Source organism: Hippocampus bargibanti, linkage group LG06 (assembly GCF_051943395.1).
Source record: "Hippocampus bargibanti isolate YZ-2025 linkage group LG06, ASM5194339v1, whole genome shotgun sequence".
NCBI classification, from domain to species: domain Eukaryota; kingdom Metazoa; phylum Chordata; class Actinopteri; order Syngnathiformes; family Syngnathidae; genus Hippocampus; species Hippocampus bargibanti.
The window spans coordinates 19,178,514-19,196,872 of record NC_142739.1 but is presented as its reverse complement, the minus strand read 5'-3'; the positions used below and the strand labels follow the sequence as shown (position 1 = coordinate 19,196,872).

The 18,359-nt window shown below is 41.7% G+C and overlaps 1 protein-coding gene across 1 annotated transcript; it reads right to left on the bottom strand.

The window, feature by feature from the left end:
* Positions 1–52: 52 nt before the first annotated feature.
* Positions 53–8,700, bottom strand: fbl (fibrillarin rRNA 2'-O-methyltransferase). The gene is made up of 9 exons (XM_088998100.1): positions 8,564–8,700; positions 7,633–7,788; positions 5,549–5,689; positions 5,105–5,199; positions 4,697–4,867; positions 2,868–3,000; positions 1,735–1,847; positions 1,243–1,388; positions 53–550 (listed from the first exon to the last, which is right to left on the bottom strand). Exons 1-9 carry the CDS (start codon positions 8,571–8,573, stop codon positions 526–528), a joined length of 990 nt encoding a protein of 329 aa, XP_088854226.1. The 5' UTR covers positions 8,574–8,700; the 3' UTR covers positions 53–525.
* Positions 8,701–18,359: the final 9,659 nt, after the last annotated feature.

Here is an 18,359-nt window from a genome sequence, read left to right as displayed (position 1 = left end):
CATGCTGTACGAAATGAGTTTCATAAGATTACAAGCAAGAGACGAAAGCAAATGGATATAATGAAAATGTATTCAGAAAACAGCGATACAAAATAAAATATGAGTTACACAAAAACCCTCAACTTCAAAATTATGTATTGAGATAAAGCTGGACTCACTGTGATTTTTCAACACCAAACACAGCACTGATGGACCAGTTCAATTTTAGACAAACAGTTTTACAGGAGTGGAAAACCAATATGTACTGCCCCCAAATATTTAGTATCACATGTCTTGCTAGAAAGTTGGGGAGCCGTACAGTGATGATTCGAAGAGGCAACGCCCAGAACTGACACGTAACCCTTTTCGGGGTGATTGGTTGATGTCTGTTTTGATGCGGAGAGTTGATGGTGCTCCATGGATAGATATATACTCACAATACTTTTATGTCTATAGATCAATAAAAAGTTTAATTAAAAAACTGACAGGAAAGTCATAATAAACAGATTATACATGGTACCGCTACCCCTGCGCTCCATCAACATCTCATTTCTTCTGCTTTGGCGGAGGTCTGAGGAAGGACAGAAAAAGTCATAATATAACACTGGGCAGTTTCCAAACAATGATGAGATCCACCTCCCAATAGCTGTTCAGGTCTGGTACCAGTAGGAAACTTGCATGAATACACAAGAAACAATTTTGTGGAAAACAATCGGTAGTATTGGTGGGCGCACACTAGACTTTTTTTTTTAATTTGACTTGCACGGAATTCTCACTACATTTCATAGTGAATTTACGTAGAAATCAAGTACTGTACCATAACAACTGTGAGGCGCAGTCAAGACTTAAAATTTCTCCAAAATGGGTTCCAAAGTCTGTAAATGCTGTTTTGTGACTTCGATGTGCGCTGTGCTTGACTGGCTGATGTTGTGCCGACATGTTGCTTATATAGAGGAAAGGAGAATGTAACTCAGGGCAGCATACAAACATTCTACTGGTGGTGGTGTGGACTATGGGAATCGATTGGTAATGATAGAATTCAAGATCAAGTAATACAACTAAACCTTTATGAGAATAAATTCCACAACCTTACAAAATCTGAGTAAAAAATACAATTGGAGAGACCAGTACCAATCAACCAGAGAGTAAGCGCATCATTTGTGTACTTGCATATCCAGTATTTTTACTTGCACATTTGATGAGACCTTTTAGCTTCAAGGTTTGTCCAGCAGATGGAGCTGTTAAACGCAGTAGAATACGTACCTGTAGATGCCGACGACCACGGCATGATCTCTTTCATAGGGTTCCAGAGTGAGCTGCTCCTGTGGTTTCATATTCTCTGCTGTCATCTTCTTTACTTCTGAGGCAAACACAGCCTCTGGTGCAGCAGTCGAATCGATACAGTTCGCCTGTTTACATAAAATTGAAAGATGCCCAAGTGTTAGACTGGTGTTATGATGTACAGTATTGTGTTTGATAAAACCAAAATCAAAACGAGTTTGGGTCGACTCCTGAACTGACATTTCATATTATTAAATTTCCCCAAGCTTCGTGTGTTAGCTCATCTACATTTAATCATTAATTGTGAGGAAGAAATCATACAAACTTTCAATATAGTTTGAAAATTCCAGCCAAGCTAAACTTTAAACTATCAAATTTCTACTAAGATGTTTTCTTTTTCATCTTGTACGTCATGGCAAACAATATAGCCTCTTCAATATTCAGAATAATAAATGAACATAGTCAGCACTATACCTTTATGGAAATGACAAAGTGTCCTCCATTCTTCAGGAAGTTGTGAGCATTCAAGGCAACAATCCTAGTCTGGTCTGGCTGGGCAACGTCAGCGAAAATTACATCCACCATGCCTAAATAGAAACAAAGCATGTGTTAGTCTCATCAATCTTCTTCTTTTCCTTTCGGCTTTTCCCGTCAGGGGTCGCCACAGCGAATCAGTCCTTACTCTCATCAATACTGCGCATTATTTTAGAATCCTCACAGATGACAGCATGATAAATTATTCCACCAAAGATATACCAAAACTAACCTGTTGCCAAGAAGGCTATAGTATTAAGGCAACTCATATACATATACCATGAGGGGTTAAATTTTTTTTTAATCCAATGTTCAATGTGAATCCTAAATCACGACAGTGCTGTGAAAATGTGTTTTCCTCCTCGAGTTGTTTTTTTCTGCGTATTCATCGCATATCACGGTTTTAGTTCAAAGCATTTTAATATCAAAATGTAGTTTCTAATAACCAATTTAATTTACCGTGACTATCAATAGTTTTGTGAAAGCCGATTTCACTTTCCCAAGCAACAGCGTAGCACATTTGTTGAATTAAAAAAAAAAAAAAAAAAAAATCACAACTAGCTGTCAGTAGAAGTGAAGTAGGCTACACGGTATCAAGAAACAAACGCATCCTGCCAGGATCAAAAGAAATAGAGAAATTTGAAAAAAAAAGTGCTTGAAATCCATCAGTCCGGAATAGGTTACAAGGCCATTTTTAAGATTCTGGGTCTTCATCAAATCAGTTTCAGAACCATGATGTACGAATTGATAAGACTGGAAACAGTGCTAAACATTTCCAGAAGCGGTCGAACAACTTGCATCTGTGTAATATTCCAATTGGTTAGATGAGCAAAAACCTTTGTTGTGATAAATATTCAAATAATGCAGAACTAGTCAATGGTGCCAAATGCTTTTTTTCGCCAGCACTGTATAGGGGAAGAACATCCATTTAACAATCTTAAAGAGAAATATTAATTTAACAAAATAATTAAAACATCTAAAATGCTCAATTCACATTGAAAAAAAATGCCATTTACAGATATACACCTTACAGTCGATTGGTTTGAGTTGTTCTATAAGCAGAGTCTACCTACCGACCAACATTCTGTACTTATGTGGGTGACGAGCATCTTCAATGATGGGAATGATGTTGGTGCGTTTCTTTGCCACATTGAGGAGATCACGACCTGATCTGTGAGAAAACTCTACAGCATACACCAGCCCCTCCTGCAACACAATATATTGCATGTGCATATGTAACATGTGGTGATAATATCATCATTAGGTGATATCGAACCGATCCTTCTTGGTCAATATTTTAATGTGTGTAACTTTATGTAGAATGCCGTTTTTCAAGAAGATCATGTGAGGTTGGAGTTGCCAAATTCATACCTGCCAACTTTTGAAACCAGAAAAGCCTAGTAATATACCGGGGTCCTGGGGCCCGGTCGGTCATGTGTGTGTGTGTGTGTGTATCAGTGACGTGCAGTCAGGGGGGGCAGGTGATGCAGTCCCTCACCTGTCATCATGGAAATATTAAAAGAAAAAATAAATTAAACAGTTATATTTATTTAGTGATTTGTACTCTAAAGTTATTTTCCATTAACTTCACCATTTTTGGATTTTTTTTTTCAAAATCGCATAGTTTTCATATTTACCGTTCAAATACTAAGTAGAGACGAGCGGTGAGGCAGCTGCCGGCTGAGCTTCACTATGGATTGCGCAATGACTATGCTATCTGTGCTGGCAGAGAGACCCCATTGCTGACCCTCTGCATATCTCTATTAAAGTGTTCAAACACTTTTTGTATTTTAACTACATTTCTACAGTTTAGCTAGTGTATATAATGTAGAGTCACTTTACATTATAAACACTGTACTACAGTGTTTTTTTTATTTTATTTTTTATCAAAACTGTGCATAGGTGAGGCACAGTTCTCCTGCTTCATGAAAGGGGGCGCTGGTGATTATATTCTTGCGCCTCCTCAGCTGCAGAATAATAGAATTAGTGAGAGCAAGCTACAGTAAACAGTTAGTGCAAACATCCAGTCATTTTTTTCGTGTTGCCTGGCCTTATTTTCAGAATGGAGGATTACATATATATATATATATATATATATATATATATATATATATATATATATATATATATATATATATATATATATATATATACACACACACACACACACACACACACACACACACACACACACACATACATATATATATATATATATATATACACACACACACACACATACATACATATACAGTAAAGTCTCATATCGATATTCAAGGGAGTCCGAAAAACATCGATATAACCGGGACTATCGATATATCCGACCCTGTTTGCATGTAATTTTCTCCGCGCGTGCATAGAAATAGTATCGATATAACCGGGACTATCGATATATCCGATATCGATATAACGAGACTTTACTGTGTGTGTATATATATATATATATATATATATATATATATATACACACACATATATACATATATATATATATATATATATACATATATATATATATATATATACATATACATGTATATATATATATACATATACATATATATATATATACATATATATATATATATATATATATATATATATATATATATATATATATATATATATATATATATATATATATATATATATATATATATATATATATATATATATATATATATATATATATATATGTGTATATGTATATATGTGTATATATATATGTATATATATATACACACATAATAAAATAATGTATAATGTTATAATGAAATAATGTACATGTGAAAAAAAGCCTAGCTGATATCCTAATGGCCTTGGGATGAACATTCAATTCATCATTGTCGCAAGAAGCAAAATTCAACGTGTAAGTTGTGACTGACAGAGGAACAGCACTCACCGGTCCAACAATGTCGGAGACATGAGATACTGTTGTACCCGAGGCAGCCCCCAGGTACATGACTTTCGCTCCAGGTTTTATATGGATCTGGTCAACCCCTCCCAAGATGGCTGCAGCCAGCTTAGATCGAAATGGATTCCATGCTCTATATTCAATCTTCGTCTCTCCCTCCTAATGAATAATAAGAAAAAGAAAACGTTTATTCTCCTCACAATGGCAAAATTCCCAATTTACAGCAGCAAAGTTATGAAACCCACATTCAATCTTAATTACTTTTATCCTCACTCTTTGTTGTTTGACACAGTTATAGACAGACAAAGTACAAAAAAAATGCAGCAGATTAGGCTGCCGCAACAACCTTTTTACTGAATGAAATGCATTTTTACTAAACATGCACTTCATACTCACCTCTACACTCATCCTCTTCTCTCCATACACAGATTCTCCTATCACCATGTTCTTGGTCACTAGCGCATCCTCCTTCCCTCTGCAAATGAACACCCCTGAGGAGACAAACAAGAGTTACCACCACCATTGAGCTAAAATATACAAGATTGAGATTGATTTATATATATATAGAGAGAGAGAGAGAGAGAGAGAGAGAGAGAGAGAGAGAGAGAGAGAGAGAGAGAGAGAGAGAGAGAGAGAGAGAGAGAGAGAGAGAGAGAGAGAGAGAGAGAGAGAGAGAGAGAGAGAGAGAGAGAGAGAGAGAGAGAGAGAGAGAGAGAGAGAGAGAGAGAGAGAGAGAGAGAGAGAGAGAGAGAGAGAGAGAGAGAGAGAGAGAGAGAGAGAGAGAGAGAGAGAGAGAGAGAGAGAGAGAGAAAGAAATAACATGAAAACAGGAGGAACAACCTTCATGTCTATGTGGCTCCACCAAAACTTTCCTTCCAGCTCCAAAGCCTCCTCGACCCCCCCTTCCTCCTCTCCCCCTTGGGGTACCTCTGCCTCCCCCACGACCCCTGAATCCTCCTCCCTCTGGAGACCTGAATCCACCTTGGGCAAACAAAGTTACATTTTACACAAAGTTTCAGTTGTCAAATCATCTATTTCATAAAAACATACACAAGTGTGTTCCACTGTGAAACAATCTCAGTTACAATTGGTGATGTGCCCGACTGTGCCGAGGCTCAGAGGGGTGTGTCAAGTAAACAGGCGAAACAATTCACGAAGTGCGGTTCGAGGCGTGGGTCGCTTTCGCTTGCGGCCGCGCCCAAAGCCTCGGAACGCACATGGCTGCGCCCAATGCCCCACGAGACGGGATTTCTACCTCATCACCCACTCGAAGATTCGAAATAAAATTGTGCACTGAGACGACAATGAGCTTACAGGTGAGACTGACGCACCCAACTCGCATCTTCAATTGAGTTTGTTCTGCGTTGGATGCACCGTTCACAACGAAAAAGAAGAGAACATCCCCTGTCTGGGATCATTTTGAGCAGATATCTCCCAAAAAGGTACACATTACAATAACCAGTGTGGATATATAATGTAACTACTACATCTGTGACAGTGCGATGTATCCCTTGTTTTAGTGTCTTCTACTTGCTGATATTTTAAAAGGTGAAGTGCAGACTTTGATCAAAAGAACTGAACACCTTCCCCTCAACAAAATAGAATGAAAAGCGGTCTTGTTCCTTGTTTGTGTGTCAATGTCAAAACTTTCTACATCAAAAGTAACGCAGACGCATTCATTCACAGTACAACTCCCTGCCATTTTTACACAAGAGGATTAGGGCTCGCAAAGAAGAAAAATAACGTTGGTATGATTCTCAGAAGTCTGACTTAGTTTTGAAAGGTGCTTCTAAATGATATGTATCATCATCATCATCAAATGGTGAGTATTCTTCTCTTCTTTTCCTTTCGGCTTTTCCCTTCAGGGGTCGCCACAGCGAATCAATGTCCTCCATCTATCCCGGTTTTGTGCATCCTCTTCCCTCACACCAGCTACCTTCATGTCCTCTTTGACCACATCCATAAACCTCCTCTTCGGTCTTCCTCTCGGTCTCCTGCCTCTCCTGCTCAACATCCTTTTCCCGATATAGTCGCTCTCTCTCCTCAGGACATGTCCAAACCATCTCAGTCTGGCCTCTCTGACTTTCTCTCCAACGCCTCTAATATGAGTTGTCCCTCTAATGTACTCATTCCTGATCCTATCCAACCTGGTCACTCCCAAAGAAAACTTCAACATCTTCAGCTCTGCTACCTCCAGCTCTGCTTCCTGTCTTTTCTTCAGTGGCACTGTCTCCAGTCCAAACATCATGCCTGGTCTGACCACCGTTTTTCAAATGGTGAGTATAGTTATGCTTTTTGGAATGCTGCTGTGCCGATGACCATTATAAATACAGAGGGTTGTGTCAGGAAGGTCATCTGACGTCAAAGCTTGGCCATAACAAACATGTGAATCATGGCGACCCCTTGAAGGGAAAGAAGATCATCATCAGAAGCCTGACTTTAATCTAAAAATTGATTGAAATGATTTTAAAGTCACTTTCAAGTCTGAATTCTGAGATAAGTGAGCCCGAATCATCTTCCATACATTTTGACCCCATCTAATCCATGGCAGCATTTTAATCACTCTCTATTATGACATTTGTTATCCACATGATAGTGCAGTACAGCAAATGAGGCCCCATGATGCATTGGCCAAAAAATGAACCATTTAGGTGGAAAGCCTCATTGCTTCATGATGCCTCATTTTCCCATCACTAATTACAATACATGCTAATTCATATAGTTTAATTGGAATTTTCCATTGTGTAGAAGGTGAAGAAAAACTTTTAATCTCAAAGTGTAATGTATTAATCAGAGTGGTTGGACAATCGTCAGCATCTGGACTTACAATTCTTTTTAATTGACGTGAAAGGGAAAAAAAATGACAATTTCTCAATGTGTTGTACACCTAAAATGTTCAACTAACGAAATGCCTCAAGTCTTACCTCTTCCTCTGAATCCGCCACGGCCTCCACGATCACCAAATCCTCCTCGCCCTCCGCGGTCACCAAATCCCCCTCGCCCTCCGCGGTCACCAAAACCTCCTCGCCCTCCGCGGTCACTAAATCCTCCTCTGCCGCGACCTCCTCGGGGAGAGAACCCTGCCCGCAGAGCACAGACAATGGAATATAATCAGAAATCGACCATTTGCATTGTGTTTCAAAAATGCAACAGTTGCCCAGAAGCAGAAACTATACGCATGTTGTATTTTTTTTTCTACGAAATCAGGGCTGGATGCAGAAGACATGAAAGGAAGGTCTGTGCAGGATAAAACCCGATGTGTTGACAACATAGAGGACCTTTGTTGCGATCAACTATCAACATAGTATTAATGACTTGACCCTAAATATTTAGTTGTAGCTAACTAAAATACTGAAGCTGTCGCAACAAAAGCCCTTCTCCACTAGGTGTGTTTTGCCACAATTAGTTTTGAAAGGATCAACAGTTTTGGGTGCGATTTAATATGGACTAAGTTTTTAGTCGATCTACGAAGGAAAAAAACATCAATCATTATTACTGTTCGCCTTTGCGTTATTAAGGTGTATATTTATTCATTAAAAAGCATCTCCATCCAGCATATTTGCAATTGTGGTATACATATTTCAGTGTTCATGATTGACAATAAGTGCAACACGTGTGTTGAGGTATGATTGTTAGTTATTTATCCCACGATAACCAATTCATACACAATTTCTAAAGCATCGTGTTAAAGCATATGACAAAGTAGAACAGATAGGTTTTATAAAGACCTTGTATCGTTTAAGAAATTAAGAAGTTTGACGAGAAGCGGGACCACGTGTCGGTTCGTTGCCATTCGAAAACCATTACGCAGTTAAAGAACAAACACGTTACAAAATGTAATGTTATTTTATTTACCTGGCCTCATGTTACGCTATTCCTTTAAAGAGCTCAGTCGTCGACGCTGAATTTTACTGACTTCTTGCTCAGTACAAGAACTCTAAGCAACCAGCAAGCACATGGACAACTACCGGATGAAATGTACGACTTCTTCCGGAGTTGATACTCTTCTTCTGTACTCTAAAGGGTGTTTGACTGGGTTTTCAAATTATTACTGCCCTCTACTGGCTGTGATTTTGTTTGGAAGGGGAAATGACTGTCAATAGGTATTGTCTTCTTAAATACATATGTTTTCCATTGTTTTTGTGCTCCACGATCAATGTTTAAGATCGTCAAACAAACCTGTCCTTAATTGAATGTAAAAATAATAATAATAAAATTAAGCTATTTTCTTGGTTGATACTGAGTTTGACCATTTAAGTTATTGATTATTTGGCATTGTACGAAAGGGAGACAGTGTGGCGTAAATATCATCATCTGGCCCGATGCATGAAGGTTAGCTTTGTTTTGCAGTGGTGGGAATGTCAGTCAGTCAGTCATCAATCTGTCTTTATTTTTTAATTTATTGGCATTGGTAATGAACTCACCTGAAATGACGGCAGAATGGTGTGCTCACCACTCCAGTTTTACTCATTCTACTAAACCTGTTTCTTTGATACATTCACCACTTTAATTAACTGCACAGGCATTGGATGTGAATGAATGAACCAATATGCATGTGAGAAACACAAAGTGATATCAACCCTGAAATGTACAAGTTATATGACTTGAAGCACGCATCCAAGTGCACATCCATGACGCTATGCACAAAAGTATGAGTTGGCTGAAAGCTTATATCTCCCTGAGCGGCAACGGTTTGTGTTTGCACACGTCACAAATGTTTTTTCGTCAGTGTTCATCATAAGTTGTGAAACCTCTCAGGTTCTGATTTCTAGAAATGATGGCCTTTGGTGGCCATCCATAGAGGCACTTCAACTTTGCTCTTTAACTCATTCACTGCCATCCCCCATTTACTCGGGAATTGAAAATAAGACGTGGAGTGCCATTTGCGAATTTGATCGGGTTTTGCTTTTTCTTACAGTGTGCGATAAAGCGCTGGTTAGAGCTCCGGCCATTTTTCCCTTCCACAATGGGGCAGTATTTGCCTTTTGTACAGCTGCCCCCACTTGCAGCTCATGTTACTCCAGACCCATATAACATCGGAATTAATGTTTTTTTTCTGATGAAAAAAGAAATTTTAACTATAACTCTGTATTGAATGTTTATGTAGTAAAAGTCAATATTCTGTGGGTCCTACGATATGAGTGACAATGACAAAAACCCTGGCACCCCCCACCCACCCCCACCCCCTGTTAAATTGCTGCTTGGGGGACAAATTGTGGGACTATTAAAGGCTTTCTGATTCTGATTTTTGCACGTCTAGCAGTGAATGAATTCAATGCATGTGAAGGTCCTCCTCTGTTGTTTGATGAGGATCTTCAATGAGGTGGTGATCCAAGGTATGTTGTTGGGCAGACAGCACACTTTCTTGTCTGAAGTGACAAGGTTCTCACAAAGGATGATCAATCCTTGCATAATGTGTGTAAGCTCGTCAATGTGTGTTACACAGCATGTCTCAATCTGTGGATTCTGACCAGCCGTTGGCTTACCGATTGACCCACGTAGTCACAGGAAGGCTTTGAATGAACATACGATAGGTGGTGAGCAGCGAACAATTGCAAGTGTTTTTCGAAGACAGAGAGTTTTGCGCTCACATCAGAGTATTGCAAACTTTCATCAGACACTCGCCTTTACGTTTCTTGTCGCTATGATTTTTTTAAACACTGAAACTATTGGTGAACGTCTGAATGTGAACCAAACATTTTGCAGACATTTCCTAGCTTCCCCAAGGGTTAGAACTGCTGACCCCTCATTGGCATAGGGGATTCATTGAGGTAACCAAATCACAATGTTATGTCAGACAATCCAACAGCAAGTAGCCTGACTCAAGATGCCATAGATCTCAACGTAATTAATGGAAAACAGTGTCCACGGTAATGGTAAATGTCCATAAACATAAAGCATAAATGTGTTCGTTATTCAGGCAATGTAGAGATGAAAGGTTGGCAAGATAATGTGACATCTTGGAGGTAAACAAATTAAGCTTTCACACCTCTACTCCTGCATGCAGCCTCATAAGTCATTGACTTATGATGAATCAAAAGAACAGGGGCTTCAGTATTTTGCCCCAAACGAGACAGTACTAAAGAGGGAAACTCGGAATCACACCAGAAGTTTTTTTTAATGTACTGTATTTATTGTTGGACAGCACGACAGAAAAGAGTATGACACTAATAAAACCTGATCGGTCCTTATAGGCCAACAGACTTCTCTTCATAGCTGAACTGTCTCTTTTCAAAAGCAAATTTTCCGCAGTTAGTAATGATATGAGTCGTCTGATGTATTCTTTTGTGTGCTTTGGAAGTGGCGTGGAAATAACACTACACACTTCATCAGTGCTTCAGTCACTGAAACGGTTTGCCCACAACTATAAATCTTCTTTCAAAACTCTGAAAAAAATACTGGGCCAACATGTCAAACAGTCAAAAGAAGTCCTGTGTAAGACACAGTGACCGGAGTGAGCCATAGCTGGATACTTATTTACAAAGCAAATGCAGACCACATGTTGGTGTCTGCTGTTATTTAGTGAGCTGGATTGAAAAGTAGTAATCAACACAACCTTAAGCTCTTCATTCACGATGTTGGAAACTGTTTATGCAGCTTTAATAGGCATTAGTTGTGATGGCTAAATAATTCATAAAGAGAACTGTGGTTCTGTCTATAGCATGAACCATTGCATAAAACTTGAACGATTGTGCTGTAAAAGTGGTGACGAAATGCATCGACTAAACTTTCAACACCGCAAAGCTTTTCTAATCATTGAGCATCATTCCGTCATCATCATAGGGCTTCGGATTTTATTGTTTGAAATAAAGTTTTTACCGGTGTAAACATTTTTCGAAAGGGGTGCAGGAGGCTGAGCTCTGTGTTGAAAAAATAGAATATACATCTTCATCAAAAAATTGCATGCAGAGGATTTTATTTTGCCCAATTACATGATAAAATAAAAGGAAATTAAACCAAAACTCTTTGGTGTGAAATAAAAAATGTGCAATACATCCTAATCTACATCTTGGGTTGGATTCCCTTTTGAAAAATGTGTCCAAACTCAGTCCTAAAGGGCCGTTGTCCTGCCTGTTTTCCATCACACCTGATTAAAATAATTGAATAAAAATAAAATAACTGAAAAGGCAGCCACTCTCGCTGCGCCATCTTGAAGTCAAAAGAAACAAAAACTAAATCACAAATTTGTTCAGTGTGCAGAACACTGAAAAGAAGAGAAGCGCATTGCTTTGTTATTGTATTGTATTAGATGTGGCACGCTATATCAATTAAAACTGGGAAAACTCAGTTGAAGAGGCTTATGAGCGTAAGAAGCTGCACTATGCAGAACTCGCAGTGGATGCGCAACAGCGAGGATGGAAAGCCAAGGTCTATCCCATTGATGTTGGATGCAGAGGGTTTGTGGCTTCCTCCACCATCAAACTGCTAAAAGACCTGGGCATCCATGGACAGGCTCTGCGGCACACAGTTAGGTCACTCTCTGAAGCGGCAGAAAGAAGCTGCCACGGGATCTGGATAAAGATGAAGGACCCTTGTTGGGCTCATAGGTCAGCAACCTAAGACCCCCCCCCCACCAGCTTCTGAACATCTGATTGGGCATGGGACACAAGCGTGGGTGTGATCAACCTGTCGCAGGCCACCATCGATGAGGGTGTCTAGTGATGAAAGGCCGAAACACCCAATGATTCTTTGGAAAACTACTGATGATGTGTCCCAAATTCACTGCGAAAACAGTGGAAGAAGGCCACTGATGCAGAGAAAGAAGGTCTCATGCTGCTCCAGTGGGACATCAAATGCCGGTTGGCAAGCTCACGAAGGGCAGAACACTTGAGGAAACTTCGCAAGAACAAGGAACACACAAGAACACGGTTCTATAAAAACCCCTTCAAGTTCGTCAAAGACCTCTTTGCTAAGGACAAAAGCGGAATCCTGAAAACCTCAAAGCAGGAACTTGAAAAGCACCTAGAAAAGGTCCACCAGGACACAAAAAGGCATGAAAAACTACGTATCCCACATGACATCCCCCCTATTGAACCACCCGAATTCAACTTCGAGACTGGCCCTCCAAAATGGAAGGAAGTGGACAACACAGTACGGCATGCCAGATCAGCATCAGCCCCCGGGCCAAATGGAGTTCGTACAAGCTCTACAAGAACGCACCAGATGTTCTGCGCTATCTTTGGAGGCTCATGAGGATTGTGTGGCAGAAAGGGATAATACCAAAGGCATGGCGAAGGGCCGGAGGCGTACTAATTCCCAAGGATAAGGATGCCACAGACATTAGTCAGTTCCGGTCAATTAGCCGTCTCAACGTTGAGGGGAAAATCTTTTTTAGTGTGTTAGCACGGAGACTTTCCACCTACCTGGAGAAGAACAAGTACGTTGATACTTCTGTACAGAAGGCTGGCATCCCTGGGTTCTCTGGTTGCTTGGAGCACACCAGTATGATCTGGCACCAAATCCAAGCGGCAAAGAAAGACGAGAGATCTTCATGTCATCATGCTCGACCTGGCCAATGCCTTTGGCTCAGTTACCCATAATCTTCTCTGGGAATCCTTCAACTTCTTCCAGGTTCCATTCTTCCAGGTTCCATTACCGATTACGACCTTGGTAAAAGCCTACTTTGAAGACCTGCAACTGTGCTTCACAACATCTGACTTCATAGCATCATGGCAGCGTGTAGAAGTCGGCATCATGGCAGGTTGTACGATTTCACCCCTGGCCTTCACAATGGCCATGGATGTCATCATCAGGGCCTCAAGGTGGGTGGTGGGGGGTGAGCGAACCAGGAATGGGATCCACCTCCCACCTATCCGGGCATACATGGATGACATGACCACCTTGACCACTACTGCAGCTCGCACCACTTGGAAAACTGCAGGAAAACATCAAATGGGCCCGGATGAAAATCAAGCCGAACAAGTCACGCAGCATCTCAATAGTCAAGGGAGAGCAAAAAAATGTGAAGTTCTGCATTGGTGATGACACAATACCAACGGTGTCTGAGGAACCGGTCAAAAGCCTGGGCAGGTGGTACAATGCAAGCCTAAGAGACAAAGATCAAGTGCAGCAACTAATGCAGGACATCAGCAAAAGTCTGGAAAACATCAACAAGACTCCACTGCCAGGGTCTGGTGTCTGCAGTTTGGACTTCTCCCTCGGGTAATGTGGCCATCACAGTCTATGAGGTCCCGCTCTCAACGGTGGCAAAGATGGAGCGAGCCATCACCAGATATGTGAAAAGATGGCTTGGTGTTCCACGCCGTCAAACATCAGCCTCTATGGCAAAGGCGTCCTCGAGCTTCCAATCACAAGCCTCACCAAAGAGTACAAGTGCTCTAAAGTGAGACTTCAGATGACCCTTACAGACTCCAGGGACCGGAAGATCAGTCTAGCTGCACCCCCCCTATCAACTGGATGGAAATGGACGCCATCCACCGCGGTGCAGCAGGCCACAAGGCACAGCGACATCGTGGGACACGTCCAGCTAGGAAGAGGGGGCTTTGGCCTTACAAACAAACCATCTTGGCGTAAGGCCTCAACATCGGAAAGAAGGAAATCGGTGATGGAAGAGCTGCGCCGCCAAGAGGAAGCTGAAAGAACTGCGGCTGTATCTCTTGCCAAGCAGGGACAATGGATGAGGTGGGAAGGCCTGGAGAAGCGAAAGCTCAGCTGGAGGGATCTCTGGGAAATGGAGGCAAGCAACATCAGCTTCATCATCTGAGCTATCAATGATGTGCTCCCATCTCCAAAAAATCCCCACCAATGGTATGGCGAAGATCCAACCTGTGACCTCTGTCCAACTCCAGGAACTCTCAAACACATCCTAACCGGTTGTAAGACCAGCTTCACACAAGGCCGCTACACCTGGAGGCACAACCAGGTCCTGAAGAGTTTGGCAGTTGTCCTTGAGAGCAATAGGAATACCATCAATTCCTTGCCCATGAGAGCCACCACTTCCAGCACAGCACCGTTGACTTTTATCCGAGAGGGAGAGAAAAAGCCCAAACATCCTCCTGCAAAACTCGAGGTTGGACAGCTGGCCAGGGCCCGGGATCGGAAGATGTGGGTTGACATTGGTCAGCAATTGGTTTTCCCAGCAGAGATTGCAGCCACCACCCTAAGACCAGACTTGGTGCTCTGGTCCCATTCACTCAAGGCTGTCTCCATCACAGAACTTACAGTCCCGTGGGAAAACTCAGTTGAAGAGGCCTATTAGCGTAAGAAGCTGCGCTATGCAGAACTCGCAGTGGATGCGCAACAGCGAGGATGGAAAGCCAAGGTCTATCCCATTGAAGTTGGATGTAGAGGGTTTGTGGCTTCCTCCACCATCAAACTGCTAAAAGACCTGGACAGGCTCTGCGGCACACAGTTAGGTCACTCTTTGAAGCTGCAGAAGAAGCAGCCACTGGATCTGGATGAAGAGGAAGGACCCTTGTTGGGCTCATAGGTCAGCAACCTAAGACCCCCCCACCAGCTTCTGAATTTCTAATTGGGCATGGGACACAAGCGTGGGTGTGATCAACCTGTCACTGGCCACCATCGATGAGGGTGTCTAGTGATGAAAGGCCGAAACACCCAATGATTCTTTGGAACACTACTGATGATGTGTCCCAAATTCACAACCTTCCCATCCCTGAGGCACAGCTCCCACACCACTATCAACAACAAGGCTAAATCTCATGTGCGGACCATCCATTGGCACAAACAGACAGAATAACATCATGTCCAGTGTTTCATGATTCTATATATATATCTCATCTCATCTCATCTCATCTCATCTCATCTCATTTTGCGTGCCGCTTATTCCTTATTAGGATCGCGGGGGTTGCTGGAGCCTATCTCAGCTGTCTTCGCGCACGAGGCGGGGGACACCCTGAATTGGTTGCCAGCCAATCGCAGGGCACACAAAGACATACAGCAGTCACTCTCACACTCACACCTAGGGACAATTTGAAGTCCATGCATGTTTTTGGATTGTGGGAGAAAACCGGAGGTCCCAGAGAAAACCCACGCGGGTCCGGAGAGAACATGCAAGCTCCACACAGGGAGGCCGGACCGGGACGCGAACCGGCGACCTCTGTACTGTGGAGCCGGTGTGCTAACCACTCAGCTACCTGGCCGCCCTATATATATATATATATATATATATATATATATATATATATATATATATATATATATATATATATATATATATATATATATATATATATATATAGCGATGCTAGATATGAAACCTATTTTGTGGCTTTGATGAATTTGGATTTTTGGATGTCAATTGTAGTTCCCAGTACAACACACACGAGCGGGCAGACGTGCATAAGCATGTGCGAATGTGGAGAATATATACAATGTATAGATGTTGAATGTATAGATCTACACATGGATGTATTCTGATATTGAAATTGCTGAATTGATGTTTTGATGAGTGGTCATAAATGCCGTTGTGTGAAGCTGATTAACACGGTTGTCTCGTATCGTCTTTCCTCGTCGTTCACAGTGCTACCTGCCTGTGACGCGTTTGAACCGACTCAGGTACCCCCTAGGCCTGAGGCCGGTTACAATTGGGGGAATATATATATATATATATATATATATATATATATATATATATATATATATATATATATATATATATATATATATATATATATATATATATATATATATATATATATATATATATATATATATATATATATATATATATATATATATACAGTAAAGTCTCGTTATATCGATATTCAAGGGAGTCCGAAAAAATATCGATATAACCGGGACTATCGATATATCCGATATCGATATAACGAGACTTTACTGTATATATACTTTACTTTACTGTATACAGTAAAGTCTCGTAATATTGATATCGGATATATCGATAGTCCCGGTTATATCGATACTATTTCTATGCACGCACTGAGAAAATTACATGCAAACAGGGTCGGATATATCGATAGTCCCGGTTATATCGATATTTTTTCGGACTCCCTTGAATATCGATATAACGAGACTTTACTGTATATGTCGATCGCCTCCGAGGACCTATTTGCAGATAATTTTGCTATTATGGGACCAAAAAAGACCGCACCACGGGGTTGTGTTCAGCTGAAGAAGACACAAAACAAAATCACCGTCGAGAAGAAGGAGATAATTGAAAAACACGAACGAGGTGTGCGTTTGTGTGATTTAGTGGCCCAGTACGGCTATGCTAAGTCAACCATTGCTACCATTCTCCGCAACCGAGAAGCCATCAAAGGTGCGTCTGTTGCAAAAGGAGTTTCCGTACTGTCAAAGCAACGGTCTCGGGGAATCGAAGAAGTTGAAAAACTTCTGTTGATTTGGATTAACGAAAAGCAGTTATCCGGCGACAGCGTGAGTAAAGCAATTATATGCGAGAAAGCACGGCTAATTCACGCCGATATCGCCATGCGGCAACCTGGAAGTTCTGCGCTTATTGAGGATTTTAAAGCCAGCAACGGATGGTTCGAGAACATCTGAGGGTGAGGAGGAGGAGATGGCTGCAGCATCAAGTGAGCTTGTGGCGTCACGCGGAAGTGCACCTTTCAAACCTTTGATGTCTTTGATGTCTTTCAAGTGAGCCTGACTCATTCCCACGCAGGCCAAGGTGTATATAAGTAGCCAGCGTGGGACAGAGAGATTGGGCGAATCACGGGGAGACTCCTCCCCCACCGACACCCGCAGTGCCACATGATCGACCGTCATCGTGCCTGGCCTCTCCGTGTCGCCGAGCGACTTTTGTTTCTTTATTTTTCCTTCATCGCTTTCACCGATTTCGGATCCAGGAGGGGAGCCCTGTGGCGTCACGCGGAAGTGCGCCTTTCAAACCTTTGATGTCTTTCAAGTGAGCCTGACTCATTCCCACACAGGCCAAGGGTATATAAGTAGCCAGCGTGGGACAGAGAGGGGGAATCACGGGGCAGAACCATTTCGACTAAGACTCGGACACACACGCAGCTCGCAGAGCCCCGCACACCGTTGGACGCAGTTCACAGCACGTCTTGCTCGACTCCACGCCACGATCAAGCTCTACATGTCACCTGCCTGGGAGATCTGACAACGAACCTACTTACAAATAAAGAGAAACATCAAACTCTTTAAGCTCATCAAGGCAATGTTGGCAAAGTGGAATGACGTGCAGGCTTTTATTGAACAGTCTCTCTCTCTCTCTTTTTCTCTCTTTCTCTCCCTCTATCTATCTATCTATCTATCTATCTATCTATCTATCTATCTATCTATCTATCTATCTATCTATCTGCCTGCCTGCCTGTCTGTCTGTCTGTCTGTCTGTCTGTCTGTCTGTCTGTCTGTCTGTCTGTCTGTCCGTCCGTCCGTCCGTCCGTCCGTCCGTCCGTCCGTCCGTCCGTCCGTCCGTCCGTCCGTCCGTCCGTCCGTCTATCTATCTATCTATCTATCTATCTATCTATCTATCTATCTATCTATCTATCTATCTATCTATCTATCTATCTATCTATCTATCTATCTATCTGCAGAGGTGGTATGATCATCTCAACCGTTATGAAAGCGGTTTAATTTAACGCATGCGCAGAACAATGAGTCCCCTCCTGTTGATGACGGATGATTACGTTGTGGGCTGGCACGTCACGGAGGCGGTGACTGATGAAAG

Excerpts from the sequence above, each read along its gene's own strand:
- fbl (XM_088998100.1), bottom strand. Across the intron at positions 1,848-2,867 it reads TAAGTACAGAATGTTGGTCG|GCATGGTGGATGTAATTTTC; the intron begins GTAGGTAGACTC and ends GTTTCTATTTAG. Across the intron at positions 1,389-1,734 it reads ACTTTGTCATTTCCATAAAG|GCGAACTGTATCGATTCGAC; the intron begins GTATAGTGCTGA and ends TTATGTAAACAG.